General features: G+C 44.5%; 2 protein-coding genes across 47 annotated transcripts in view; one reads left to right on the top strand and one right to left on the bottom strand.

The window, feature by feature from the left end:
* The window catches only part of LOC119159557 (alpha-2-macroglobulin-like protein 1), a 164,455-nt gene that overhangs the window by 23,329 nt on the left and 126,081 nt on the right, over nucleotides 1–15,045 (bottom strand). For 25 of the 45 annotated variants that reach the window (XM_075891556.1, XM_075891536.1, XM_075891564.1 and 22 more), the window contains exons 10-18: nucleotides 10,532–10,637; nucleotides 9,711–9,941; nucleotides 8,680–8,883; nucleotides 7,289–7,504; nucleotides 4,958–5,245; nucleotides 4,235–4,384; nucleotides 3,962–4,043; nucleotides 1,791–1,882; nucleotides 558–657 (exon numbers count right to left, since the gene is read on the bottom strand). In XM_075891556.1, coding sequence (XP_075747671.1) covers nucleotides 558–657; nucleotides 1,791–1,882; nucleotides 3,962–4,043; nucleotides 4,235–4,384; nucleotides 4,958–5,245; nucleotides 7,289–7,504; nucleotides 8,680–8,883; nucleotides 9,711–9,941; nucleotides 10,532–10,637 — 1,469 coding nt within the window. Of the gene's footprint in view, nucleotides 1–280; nucleotides 326–557; nucleotides 658–1,790; nucleotides 1,883–3,961; nucleotides 4,044–4,234; nucleotides 4,385–4,957; nucleotides 5,246–7,288; nucleotides 7,505–8,679; nucleotides 8,884–9,710; nucleotides 9,942–10,531; nucleotides 10,638–15,045 lie in introns of all 45 variants that reach the window. The other 20 variants (XM_075891542.1, XM_075891540.1, XM_075891532.1 and 17 more) reach the window with 1 other exon arrangement.
* Nucleotides 1–15,045, top strand: part of LOC119166605 (uncharacterized) — a 171,620-nt gene that overhangs the window by 33,787 nt on the left and 122,788 nt on the right. The gene's annotated exons all lie outside the window — the stretch shown is intronic.

The raw sequence follows: 15,045 nt of genomic DNA, 5'->3' as shown, positions 1-15,045 counted from the left end.
AAATTTCGACCACCTGGGGTTCTTTAACGTGCACCCAAATCTGAGCACACGGGCCTACAACATTTCCACCTCCATCGCAAATGCAGCCGTCGCAGCCGGGATTCGAACACGACACCTGCGGGTCAGCAGCCGAGTACCTTAGCCACTAGACCACCGCGGCGGGGCACCCAGAAGTTTTAACTTACAAGAACTCTTGTTGTTTCAAGCATGTTTTCTCAACCATTTGAGAAGACAATCACCAAAAAAAAAAATAAGAAATCAATAAAGGCGAGCTACTAACCCTGGTAAGCATATGCAACTTCGTAGGAGTGGAAGGAGACCCCTGCTAAGTGAGCCAACACCAGGATAGGAGGTGGGGAGAGAATAGAAGACGTGCAGAAAAAAAAGAGAACAGAAAAAGTCAGTAAATGAAAATCGTGAAACAACTGTAAGGTAGCTGGGGAAATGATATTGTAAGAAGAGTAAGGAAGGGAAATCTGTTATCACGTGCCGTGGTCTGAGGGGGAAGAAGCGGGCTAGCGTTTAGCGAAAAAAAAGGGAATTGAAAATGGACCTACTCGCTGGAGCCGCGAGGGCGTATGGTGGTCTGTCGTAGATGTTCTTTCTGCAAGGCCTCGTTTCGAGCGTCAGATCCGACATGACGATAACTCCAGATTCCTGGAACGTACCGAAAACGACATAACAACATGGAACGCTATAAGTCACGCAAATTATCTTAGTGTATGTCAGGGGTCTCAAACACGTGGTCAGTGTTTAAGACCTCTCAACTTCTTGATTGCGGCCCGCAGCCCACACCTCGCTCTCTTGATGCCACCCTCCTTTTTTTTCTTAGTATGTTCATGATCTAGGCAGGCATGACTGTATGCTCTAATGCTTTGTTTTCGTAACTTCATGTGGTGATGATGTGTTCAAACATAACCGTGAGATAAAACTATTTAGAAATCCTTTCCCAGATTTTAGTAATTTTGGCGATCGGTATCTACATGCTGGAATCCTTGTGCCATATCTCCTTCAAAAGTGGTTTGTACGTGAAATGTGGGAAGCAATGTTTTTAAATGGTTGCACACGTTTGCTGATAACATGCACAAAGTATACAGCCCCTCCCCTCACTCATACATTCTTCCCTGTCTTGTGGCACTAAACTGCGTGATTGCGGCCCACTGGCTGAGATGAGTTCGAGACTGCTGGTATACGTCCTAGGTATACCCTAAGACCCTAGGAGCATGTCCTAGAAAAGTGACGTGCTCAGTTTTGCATTAGTCTAAGACTACCCTTCGGAACAAGCCACGCTCTTTTTCATTTTAGTCAATTATATTTATACTGCTTCTCTTCTCGCCCAAACTGTTTCATACCCAACGTACTTTGGTACTGCCTCTAAGAGAGGAGGCATTCGGAACTTTTCGTCCCTCAGGCGGTTGTGCAATGCCTCCGCGATCGGTCCACCTTTCACGAAGCGATGGTGTCATGTAATGACGGCATAATGGGACGTGTTATGACGGCGTCATGGTCTCACAAATGTTTGGTATCTGCGACGCCAGGATGACTGTAAGATAATGTCGCCAAATTAATGATTATTGTGCTTCAATCGTGTTGCACTGACACTCACTTTTTAAAGTTTGATGGGGCATGTATATTTACATGGCTTTCATTTTAACAACGTTCGACTCTGTAGTTTCACGCAAAAACGCCTTGGTGTCGAATTTGCGTTCATGCCAGAGTGACGAACATGGCACAGTTTCAGCAGTTCCTCTCATGCGTACCTCGCATAAAAGCGTACCAATCAGACTTACGTCAAAAGCCGTAATTGAATCGACGTATTCCACATTGGAGGACCTCGGTCCGTTCCAGATGTTCCGCTTGTACTGCTGAGGGTTTTTCAACACTGAAAAGCCAGAAAAACAACAACAAAATGAATATGTAGGGAAATAATGCCTCATATTTAAGGCAATCGCTTGCTATATTGAAGTGATAGTGCAAAAAAAGTCACAATCTCACCACCAGGGCCAAGCAATGAATGCGATAGCAACAACTTTGAACGCAACGCTGACAACAGCTAGCAGATCGAAACATGCAGTGTGCTGCTTACGCACAAATGACGCACGAAAGCAACTCACGCATGACGAGAGCTAACTAACAACATATACAGCTCGACGCTTAACGCGCTGTTTAAACAAAAACGATGCACGAAACGTAATCACAGGTACAGATACGAGTGCGAACTAACAAGCGCCCCAGTTGTTATTTCTCTATGTTTGAAAAGCACGCTCTTCTCACTAACGGGGCCTGCCCAGCTAGCGAAGTGACCTTTATGGGCCAGGTAACTAACGCAGTCGTTCCGGTGAAAGGCCAAAGAACATGATTCTCCCCACTGAAGGATAAGCCCTCGCGCACGGGCACCCAGCCCCCCGCCTTTACCCGCGGGGCAAAGTACACGTGGGCAATAAGTGCGCGTTGTCGCATTGCGACAAGCTGGGTGCCGAGCACGGGCGGCTTTTTAAAGACGATAGTCTTTCTTGGGGACCTTCGACGCAAAAATTTTGGTCTGTCTGTCTGTCTGTCTGTCTGTCTGTCTGTCTGTCTGTCTGTCTGTCTGTCTGTCTGTCTGTCTGTCTGTACAATTGTCTGTTTATCCACCCTTAACTATACTCTAATGGTACCAAACAATACTAAACGCCCGACCCTATCCACAGCACCTTCAGTGTTCATACTTGTGGAATTGTAAATTAAACAGTAATAATTGCGCATATCTGAGGCACCATAACAACACGTCAATATTCTGCATGTGTGTCTTTTCACTAGAAAAGGCATACATAAGTAATTCTAAGGACTTTAGCGCTTATCACGCTGCGCTGACGATGCAACGCTTGCACGAAAAGGCAACTGTTTCCAACGTTTTGCTAAGACGACATGGTGGTGGCACCTACCCGTCACCTTGCGTTCTACACCTTATCGCCTCCGAGACGGGTGCGCACGCCGCGCGCTTCGTTTTCCAAGATTACTACCGAATAGCGCTCATGTCTCATGTCTGACGTGAATTGATGCACTCGTTCGCCTCCGCTGCAAGCTCGAGGCACTCTAACGCAGCGCCTTCTGAATACCATTCACCGATTTTCTTGCGCAGAGCATCAAATAAACGTTTTGTTCGCTCTCTCCAGACGCAAGACTATCACCTTTCGACGACATTTGCAGTGTAACATGCAGTTACGGCGCCAATGTTTTTCTTTCTTGAGTTTTCCTGTATATAGATGCGTATACGTATACGGTGAATGATGACGGCGGCGACGGCTAAAACTATCCGAGACTGTCAGTATGTAATTGCTATCGCAATAAAAAGGCATTCCGCTGCTGCAAGCTGTGTCTTTTCTCATTAATTCATGATTAAATAAGATTGTTTGTGGGTAAACAATGTGGCGATTTCGATGCATATAGACTAGAGGTAATCGGTATCCCAGCTTAGTATACACGTCATGAGATGTTCAAGTCTTTGTTGCGACAGCTAAGTGCTTTTCGAGTGTTTATAGAACTGCAATTTTAGTTATGCGGTTCAGTTGTAAAGAACTTTATCGCTTTTGAATTCTATCGTATCTCAGTAAAAATTTTCACGCATTTAGATAATCTGACATTAAAGTGAAATTTTTACGTTTTTTATGGTCACTCGCTTCTAGGAGTTACAAGCGTCAAGTTTGCACAGAAAATAAACATATGCAAGGCCGGTAACGACTGAGCATTGTTGCTGTTATTGCTGTATCTGCAAAAAAAACAAAAAAACTACTGATTATTGACTAATAAACGTCCCAATACCACCATATGATTATGAGAGATGCCATAGTTATCGGCTCCAGAAATTTCGACCACCTGGGGTTTTTTAACGTGGAACCAAATCTGAGCACACACGCCTACAACATTTCCGCCTTCATAGAAAATGTATACTCTGCAAAATCTATTGGTTATGAACACTTACGTTGTTTTCGGCAATAGTCGTATGACGCCTGCTTCGGCCATGTGTATCGGGTGATGTCCAAACGCTTCAGGATGTCGTATACCTACGCCATGGTCAAAAAGGTAACCTATTAGTAGACACCACCGCATCCAATATGATGTAGTGTGAGATATGAGCATAATTCGTTGGGCTAAATAGGTTATACTTTACTTTCCTTAACGTGCCGCAAAGAAAATAACGTAAACATGGCCAAGCGAGAAAGGAAAGACAGTCGAGTGAATCGTGATAACTCACTTTGTCCTTCGTCAGCTGATTGTCCTGCTTCAAAAGGTGAACACTCTTATCTACAACGCCCACACCGCAATAGGAGCGGGGAGAGCCATTAAGGTGGATGGCAGCGGAAGTCGCTGGTTGCACCACCTCTGAACCGAACCTCATCGACACCTGTCGAAAAACAAACGATGCACACCCGTCACCAATGTATCCACGCTCAAGCCACGTATAGGCAGGCATTTTATTTATTATTTATTTATTTAGTTATTCATTTATTTCACTTATTCAAGGTTATTCAAGGTTCAGTGAACCTGTATCATTACTCCAAACGGAAGGTCGACTTTGATATAGTGCAAGAAAGACTGAAGTGCTCAGCGCGTAAAAACGTTCATGAAAAGGAGCATAGGTGAATGGCGAATTTCATAAGGTGGTAAAAAGGCATCACTAAAATTCGCGAATAATATAGACGATGAAAAAGATAGAGCCAGCATTTCGGTAATGTGAGTTATCAGATCTAGTGCGATAAGAATCACAAAAAAAAAGGATAACACGTGGAAAGTACGGATAAGCAATGGAAATATGTAAGTTCTCTTATGAATGGTCAAGTTGATGTTACCTGAACAACTGACAACATATTGACATTAAAGTGAAACATGAGCTTATATAACTTGTTTGCCTTCCCAATTGAAACTTGAAATAAAAAATTGAAACAAAGTCACATATATTAGAAAGCAGTATGCTAACGTTGTTCTGGAGGCACTTTTCCACTTCGAACTGCTCGGAGTCCGCGATGACCTCGCCATCCGGCCGAACATAGAAGGCCAACACTTTAACTCGGGGCACGTAGCTGTAGTCCGGTTCGAGTTCAAACTCGAAGCTTCCTGTGGGCACGGAGCCCTCAGCCATATTGCTTGGAAGCGTCTCGTTCAAATCCTCCTCCACCAAGAAGCTGTCATCGACGAGGACTGCTTCGTCGGGCTTGAAGGCAACATCCACAACCTTGTCCTTTAGTATCTTGCCACGAGCTATAACCTGCAAACACGAAACAGTTTTAACGCGAGAGCGTAAAAGAGCTCGTTTCGAAGAAAGTCCGGCGTCAACGTCAGCGTCTTTGGTTGTGCGCGAAAAATGATCTTTACGTGACTAAAAATTGAGCAAAATGCGAATAAAATAGTAAAAAATTCTGGGTCTGAGTGGGGATAGAACCCGGGTCGTTTGCGTGGCAAGTGGGTGTTCTATCTCACAGTCACGCCTCTTTTTTTTAAATGGTATTTATTACAAATGAGGTTTAGGTATATACATTAGAAAACAAATCTCGTACAACACTCTGTCTACAAATGTACTTGAGCAGCACACTTCATGAACTCTGTGTGCGAGTCCGGCTGATATTGCACCTGTTCCTAAAAGTCTCTTAGCTACACATTTATTTGTACAGAATGGCATTGCGAAGACACCATTGGTTTCACATGGCTATCTAACATGCGAGTTTTTCAAGCATTTTGCAAGCCCATGAACAACAAACTGGCATATCATTGCATTTGGGTGGTACAAGATGGCATGCTATGATAATTTAAACCCAGCTGTTTTTTAAAAGCTCTGTGCAGGCCGTCTCAAAAGAGGACGTCATCCTTACAACTAATAAAACAATGTTGTATTATTTCTGGAAGTTTACAGAGACGGTAATTGATTGAAGATACAAAGATACTTTCGATGTGTTAGCAGATTTGTACAGGCACTGTTTCTGTATACTTTCACTGAATTTCAAAGCAGAGGACGTTATTGTCACTGTACTCACATGCAGAGGCATGGCTGTATGCCATTTTCCTACAAAGTGCATACAACCGCGCCTCGGCTTGTACAATGACAACTTTTTCTGCTTGGAAATTCAGTGAAAGTAGGTTTCATGCTTTACACGCATCCTTTATATATGCTTGACAGTACAACAAGAAATTTTGCCGTAATAATGCGTGGTACAAGCGTACATTGCCATCGGGCGTCAGAACATGCAATTACTATAATCGCTTCATGGTTTAAAGCCAATTACCCACTACAAAGGGCACACTCGTTACTACAGTCTCAAGGCCGCGTTGAAGGTGCATAGCAAGTTCGAAAAGATTTTTTCGAAAAGTGTTTGAAGCACGCACTAAGAGAAGAATATTGCTATCGCATTTGATTCTTAATGGCGAAGCGTAAGGGTGCCCTAATTTTTGTCTAATTTCAGAAGTCCAATATGAGCTTCTGATATGCAAATCATCCTCCCGCCTAAAGATAATACGTGCCACTCCTGAAGACCATGCTTACCCGCCTCCTCCCTTCTTCACAAAAGAAAGAGCTAAAAAAAAAAACGAAACCACAGACAACATTCACGACTGCGGTGACATTCATCCTACCTTTTTGCGGCATTGTTACTTTTGTAGCCATGAGTGCAAATTGTGAGATAATTAGAGAATAACGTACACAAACAGCCGTAATATAGTTGCAGCTAACGGTGACACAGTAGCTGCCAAACCGAGATACATTTCGCACGCTGAACAGTGTTGCCTTCTTTTATCCTAGCCTCAATTGACACAATCTGAAGGCACCAGGATAATGTAAACACTTATCGTTTCACAAAGCGAATGGTGAGCCCTCTATTAGTCGAAAAACGCCGACACAGCAAGGCAGCAGACACCGTATTGACAGTTCACCTACTTCAAAAGGAGGAACGTTCAGATAAAAGAAACATGAAAAGTGCCGTAACAGGGAAAAAAACGAGAAAGTAAAGGATAGCGAAAAATGGAAACGACGAAAAGCAACCGGGAAGAAAGACAAGATAAAGTCCAGTCGTAGAAAAGCAAGAACGCTAGTAGTAGTCTCAGATGTCAGAGTTCTAGCGTATGGCCACTCTGGCTCAAGGTCTGTGGAAAAACATTAATTTCCGACGAAGACGTGCCAAGGACTCTTATTTCACCTTTTCTTTTTCTCTGAAAAGTCACGACTTCTCTCTCGGAGAGTTCTCTGAGTACGGAACGAGCACGTATACAGCGCGAATCGGTTTCGCGCTTCTCCGAAAAAAAAAAAAGTCCTTGCCCCCACCTGGAAGTGGAACTGCTTCTGCGTGTCGGGTTCTCCCGTGTATCGCAGTCGCATGGAGTGTTTTCCCGCGCACGGAATGGGGCCCTTCGACGGCTCCACCTGGATGAAATTGTTGCTCGCCGAGTACCAGGCCTGGAGGTAGAGCGTGCTCTTGGGCTGGTTTATCTTGACGCCGTACGTGTCGTACTTCACCGTCTCGTAGTTCATGGCCACCGCCTGCAACGAAGCGATCGAAAGGCGCTGCTGAGAGGTGTAACATGGGTGTCACAAAGAATGATGAGGTGACGCCAAAATGTCTAGTGTATACCCGGGGCACGCAGGCTTCCAGCCATTGTACGTTGGCCGAAAGAAGCGGTTGTGCAATGTGAATCTCGAATAAATGAGGTAGAGCCATGGCGAGCAACGGAGAGAGATGTCAAAAATACAAGTTAGTGTCGAGTGATAAGTGTCAATATTTGAGGGGTCTTTCAACTAGATTAAAAGCTATTACAGCGCGCATGGGCGGGCACGGAGTAGAGAAGAAACAGAACACAGGGCTGATTTTTATTTTGTTACATCCCTCTTTGCGCGCCTGTCTGCACTATACGACTTTATTCCATATTCTATTAAAAAATTAAAAAAAGCGAGCGGTCCTCGTGAACGTTAACTGGCGTTGACTGTATACTTTAGTGGACAAGAATTAATTTCACTTCGCACCTAGTGTGGTCTCCTAGCGATGTTTTTTGAGCTCTGTTTTTATAACATGAGTGTCTGCAGATCACAGCCTGTGAAAGCTTAATGCAATTTAGGCCATGAATAACATAGTAGTCCGCCCAAAAGATCAATTTTGACCACAGGACAAAATGAAGTTGTTTTCTATTTTATTGCAAGGCTACCTTACTGGTCCTATACAGGGATTATTATATTGTAGACCATCAATGTTAAGCTCTGTGCATATCAAAACGTTCTATTAAACATTCTGCATAAGCACCACTCGTGTATCAAAAGCAGTGCTTCAGAAGATTGTTCGAGGGTCATCACGATGCGGGTTTGGAGCTATGCTTTTTTTTTCTGATGTTAAATACACGCTTATGACTTGCGAATACTTCTGTGCCGAGATATAAATCGAACTCCGAAGTGGTGGTCTAGTGGCTAAGGTACTCGGCTACTGATCCGCAGGTCGCGGGATCAAATCCCGGCTGCGGCGGCTGCATTTCCAATGGAGGCGGAAATGTTGTAGGCCAGTGTGCTCAGATTTGGGTGCACGTTAAAGAACCCCAGGTGGTCAAAACTTCCGGAGCCCATACGGCGTCTCTCATTATCATATGGTGGTTTTGGGACATTAAACCCAACAAATCAATCAATCGAGATATAAATCGAGAGGCCAGGTAGATCATATATTGGCCACGCACCTCGACGCTGATAGTGACCACGCTAGCCTTGAGTGGCGGGATGGTGAACTTGATGATACCGGACTCGTCCGAAGTGTAGTTCTTGCAACTGAGCCGGCGGTCGGTACGCCACCAACGGGGCTTAATCTCCTCGGACTGTGACAGCAAGCAGAGCTGCACAAGCTCTCCGCCCACAGGAACACCATCGGGCTTCTTCACCAGAAGCTGGGAGGAAAAAAAAAGGAAATAGATGATGGTCAGGCACCGATATGCTTGTTAAAAACCAATTGACCAAAATTAACGCAGTGTCACCAAATGTGTGCTGTCTTTTTATTATATGGCAGATTTGGCGCGTAAAACTTCAAAGTTTATTTTTTGCTTTGCGACAGACAAACAATTTACTTCCATTTTGTTTGGTCAATTGTTTCTTTTGAGGTGCACATGAATTTAGCATACAATTTCAATATCGCGTTATCACTTATCTACTTTTTAACACTTGACAACATGTGCCCCTATGCGCAACAACCCTTGACAAGAGAATTACGACAAAAACTCGTGCTAGAATGTAAAATCGATTGTGACATGTAAATTAAGTTCACGTTATATGCGAACGAAAAATGTTTGATAAATGGTGAAGATGCTATGTTAAGCGTGACTGTATTTATATATCTTGAAGAACTTAGCCTTCGTAACCATTACGCTTCAGGGCAGCTTGCTTAGCAGTACACATTAAGGCAAGTATGCTGAGCCATTGAGTTTGCCATAGTATTTACTACTGACTTCTTGAGCCGATTCGAATTGGTGAGCCTGATCAAGGTGATGAGGTTGAACTGCTGAACGTTTGCTTAGCATGGTGTTGTGACCAAGCGGGTATACCGGCCACATAGAGCCAAAGGAAGCCTAGTGAACGATGCTTAGGCAAATCTATGTGCCATCCATCATTCTAATCATGGAGGCATAAGCGCCGTGCATTTCTACTCCCATAGACACTAGCGCAACATTTCCCTCTAGTTTATTATAAGGAAACTCTATGCACTGGGTCATATACTCACCCTGCCGTAGAAAGGCATCGTAGGCTTGAAGTAATTCTTTCCGTCTTCTCCATCCAGGAAGTTGAGCTCGAGCGGGTTGAAGCTGCGGCTGATGAAATTGGTCTTGTTCATCGTCACACCAGTGCCGGTCTCGTTCACTTGCGCCACGAGCGAGATGCGCTTGTAGATTTCGTAGTTCTCGTGGAAGCGAAGCAGGGTCGTGTTAACAACCATGTCGTAACATCCGTTGATCTGCGTCACGTTGTATGTAATGGAGAAAAAAATAGGCGACATCACACTTAGTAAGTCAACATGCAGTCATTTTTTTTAGAAAAGATGGCACTGTTTGCATTCAGGCGCAATCACAAAGTGACTCAATTCGTAGGAACGCTCGTTTTGTACGCCATTCAAATCAGTCTCGCTTCTATGATAGTTACTGGGCCATGTCGCGCTCGTCGGAGCATTTGATTCACCTCATCTGTATTGGGTTATCACGAACATAAATCACCGAGCTTATTCACCTGTGCAAGCACTTTGATATCAAATGGCCATGTGCTATCTATATGACTTGGCTATAGTAAGCATATAAGTTGTGCCGCTGACATTTTTTTTTTCTTTAAACGTGATGTCAAACTAATTTCGAATTTGGCATTTACTACTATAGAGTGATCTGGAAAACAATTTCTTCACTGTCAAGCAGCCGTGCGCCGACTTCTCAGTCAATACCGTCAAACAGCGACTCGGTCATGCGTTAGCATGACTTGGTGTAGAACATACTCAGACGTCCTGCTTTGTCTAACTATGTTTCCACACAACATGTGCAAGGCACCGAAGCAACTTACGGGTCCCGTGTGGTTGATCTTGGGGTAGTCATCCTTCTCCCAGCTGTAGCGCTCGTACGTCACATTCACTGTAAGGGTTCCATCGACAGGCTGGCCGAAGGTGTAGCTGCGATATAATTTCGCACAATCGTAAATAATTTTAAAAATATAATAATGAACGGATTCATATTATACGTTCCACTTTCACCTTTACCAATTTCAGTGAGATTCCCCATAGCACAAATTTTGAACCGTAAGCAGTTTGTTTTAGCGGAGGGCGTACGTATTAAAGAGCCACTCACTAGGCCCGTGTGCTGCTGAATGTGCTGTGTTTCTCTCTTCCCTCTCTGCTCTCTATCTTTCATCTTCCCCATCCCTCTCCCATGTGCAGGGTAGCAAACCGGCTGCCTATAGTCTGGTTAACCTCCCTGCCGTTCTTTTCCCTCTAGTTTCCTTCCTTCCTTACTAGGCCCCGTAACAATTTTTTGTTAGACCGTAGAAGGTAATGTGTGTCCGATGAAAAGCATTGTGCCACAAAAAATATTTCAAACGGTTCATTACAAACTTAAAATACCGTTTTTTTTAAGAAGCGAACGGAGAATGCAAAGTGGTCAGCTCAGAACCCTTGCCGTTCTCCCGCGTAGCCTTCGCAAGCCAAATCTATTCCCTGCCCTCTCCGGCATCCGACCAGGAGGTCACGTACGCATGATGTGCCCGAACAAGCCACACTCTCGAGCAGTGAATGGCGTTTTGTTCACCAACGTTATTTTGTTGTCCACTACCTGTTTCTGTGGGATGGTTTGGAAACGCTGAATTAGACGTGGTAAAAGAGTTAAGGATAATGAGTGCTGTAACGTGCAGGACCATTAATTTCTTTTCCAGGACAGGCGTCTGCTTGATGCTCTCACCGCGGGGACAAGAAAGCATGTAAAACGGACACCTTAGCCCAGCATCTTGTTGCATTTCACAAGGGGAAAATGGAAAAGACGTGCACATTCCCGTATTGCGTCTCATTATTTAGCGCAGGTTTCATTCATCAGCAACACTTTACATAAACTACACATCTCGTTTTAAATAATTTTTGCCTTGTCACGTGCTATACTGTTCGCAACGTAAGAGCACAGTCGTCTATGTATTGGACCAATGTCACAGCACTGCCTTCGTAGGATAATTCCTATGTGTGCATCATGCCCTTATTCTCTTGTAGCGTGCCCGCGAAAGGAAGGGAGAGCAGCGTTGATCTTGAAATTTGACCCATTTCCGTGGCGCAAAGCGTTGTATATTTTGGTCGATGTGATCGACAACGCCTCATCTACGCATTGTGCTTGTCAGCTCAAAATTGTGGAACCTGGTGAGTGGCCCCTTAATATTGCGCACTATTAATACACTTCTTTGCTGTAATCACCAACTTTTAGGTGATGTTAGTACGCTTCACCACAAAACATATATTGCGCAATTCACTTTGCCGTTACACAGACATGTGTCACAGCAAAGCTTGCTCACGCTGAAACAACATGGAAGGCATGTTTGTGCTGAAGGCTTTTGCGGCTGACTCATCTACGGTCATTAACTTCTCAGCCAACTGTACAAATATTTTATACTTGCAGAGTAAGAGTACTGAGTTAGCAGAAAATAATGTTCCAGTAGATTGCCGTACGATAACATGCTTCACAAGTAGACATGTGCGATAACAAACGCTCAACACACGAAAAAAAATCTGTGCTTCATAGAACCCTCTAATAGCTTCAACGTCCCAGTTTCACCGTAGATTTGTCAAGCTCCTCTACTGAGCGAAAATTTCATTTACGTTTGTTGAAGCCACAGTATCAGTTTCACTAAAGGCATCGAACCGTTTTAGATAAAGGAAAGTACCAAGCATTCGGCAACACTATGGCTGCGACGGTTACAATTTTCTGCTTAGGATGGTAATAAAATAAAGGATGCTTATGAGTTTTGTTGTGATAGCAATTATAACACAATCTCGACTGGTTTTTGCCGTCGCCGCCGCCACCGTCATTCACGTATATGTGTCTATATATATAAAAGGAGGAGGATGCACTCTCCTCTTTCTGCGGAGCGAACATCGCTTTTCCGTGCTCGCCTGCACGCGTGCTTATCTCGCCAGAGAACAAGGGGGGAGGGCCACTTATGATTGCCATGCTATCACAGTCGACCAGCGTGCGTTTCGTGTCCCTCAGCAGGTGGGATGCTTCTATTGGCTGCGCTCTTAACACGAAAGAAACGGTGCCAAACGCCTACCTGGAGTGGTCATGTTCTCTTATACTAGCGTTTTGTGAAGTTACGTGAAATCAGATCTAAATGAGTTGACTGCCAGTTTCGCTTCTTATATCAACGCAATCACTATGCACGAGCCTTGCTATCATCTATACTGTGACCGCGCCGCAGTAAACTTGATTACTTAGCAAGCGCGTGTTTACTAAAATTATTATTACTCCTAAGTATGCTGCCCCGCCACGGTGGTCGAGTGGCTAAGGTACTCGGCTGCTGACCCGCAGGTCGCGGGTTCAAATCCCGGCTGCGGCGGCTGCATTTCCGATGGAGGCGGAAATGTTGTAGGCCCGTGTGCTCAGATTTGGGTGCACGTTAAAGAACCCCAGGTGGTCGAAATCTCCGGAGCCCTCCACCACGGCGTCTCTCATAATCATGTAGTGGTTTTGGGACGTTCAACCCCACATATTAATCAATCAATCAACTCCTAAGTATGCTAGCCTTGCTTCGTAAAACATTCGAGTATGTTGTCTATCGCATTCATCGCTTCGCCCTTTTAACGAAACTATAACATAACTTTTTATGTCACGTAGCCTTCCAGCCACGAAAAATACTTTTTGTCGGTGACGTTCCCATATATTACTACATGAAATCTTGTAGGCGTACGCAATTTGTGCAATATAACGTTTCGTATAATCATACGTTTGAAAAGCCACCAGCGTAGTCGGGGTTTCTTTTTTTCAATTGAAGTCTGAAACACAATATGACATATGATGCCTTGCGGCAACGCAGCGGCTTACACCTGCAGCACGCCTGTTCTCCCTAAAGTTTGCGCCCTTTACGACCGCAGCGGTTCGCCGTCGAGTCTTACAGGGGGGCCCGTGTTGTTCCGGAATTTGCATAGAAATTGAATGCCGTCACGAGGGAAACGAATGCGATTCGTGGGCCGCAACGCTACAGCGCTTTCTCTGTTCGAATTCTTATTGTGTGTGCGCATAGCGCGTATCCGGCAATAATTTGCACGTTCAACTTACCGTGAGTCCTCTTTCGCTTAAGCGTACTTGCGGCTGCGCAATTCTCTCTTTTTTTCAGAGTTTTACATTACTCGCCGCCTCGATTTCAATATTCCGTCTTTATACAAGGAATACGTATCCGTAAGACACAGTAACGAATACGCTTGTTCATTGAAGAACACGCTATTTATCACGATGTTGCAAGGTACAGCAGGTTGGTCGAGCAAAATCGGATGCTGGCACATACATGTGGTAAATGAAATATCAATTTACACTCGAATAGCATTTTAACCGAGCATCATTTTTTTTCGAAAGCTGTTGCCTTACCGCTGAGGCTTAAAAAAAATCATGAGAAAAATTTTAAAGCAAAGGTTGCATTTTCTCCCGTTTTTTTTTTTGAGGTTGTTCACATAGTACAAATAGACCCTTTGAGAAATTGTAAAGCTGCCCCGGTGCGGTGGTCTAGTGGCTAAGGTACTCGGCTGTTGACCCGCAGGCCGCGGGCTCAAATCCCGGCTGCGGTGGCTGCATTTCCGATGGAGACGGAAATGTTGTAGGCCCGTGTGCTCATATTTGGGTGCACGTAAAAGAACCCCAGGGGGTCGAAATTTCCGGAGCCCTCCACTACGGCGTCTCTCATAATCATATAGTGGTTTTGGGACGTCAAACACCACATATCGATCAATCAGAAATTGTAAAGCTAGCTTTTCTGCTGTGCAGTGCGCAAGTAATGTCGGCTAGTCATTGCAAGTAGCGTGTTCAAGGGCATGTTTCTTGTGCTATGGCAGGGAGATGTGAACTTGGCCCTCTTGAAGAAAACGTGCGTTATAAACAAGCCCCAGCAAGTGCAAATGGCTCCCCGTCTCCAGTTTATGCACGACACAAGCCGCCATAATTCGGGCAAATATGTAGCATAGGGAAGCGCACTTGCAGATTATGAAAAGGGTCTGATACGAAATTCGAAATTTGGAGGGTGAGTTAATTCGACATGCGCTGCTTAACCCACAAACAATAATTCCACCGCTTGACAACGCATGCTCTACAAGAATATAATAATATATAACAGCTTCTGTATAGATTCGTCAGGTAAATTATTGCGTAGTGACTGCCACATTGAGCTATCTCATTCAAGCAAGTCAAAGAATCCGCGCTTTGTATTGTATATATCCGCCGTAGCATCGAAAATGAACGCGCTACCGCAAGCGCCATCTATGCGGAGCCTACATGAGCTTCACGTTGCGCGCCAGCATTTGCCCTCGTGAGATGGCGATGGCATGGCGCAATGACTAAAGT

Source organism: Rhipicephalus microplus, chromosome 1, assembly GCF_043290135.1.
Source record: "Rhipicephalus microplus isolate Deutch F79 chromosome 1, USDA_Rmic, whole genome shotgun sequence".
In the NCBI taxonomy this organism is placed as follows: Eukaryota; Metazoa; Arthropoda; class Arachnida; order Ixodida; family Ixodidae; genus Rhipicephalus; species Rhipicephalus microplus.
The sequence above is the reverse complement of the archived record's forward strand: the minus strand, read 5'-3'. Positions and strand labels throughout refer to the sequence as shown.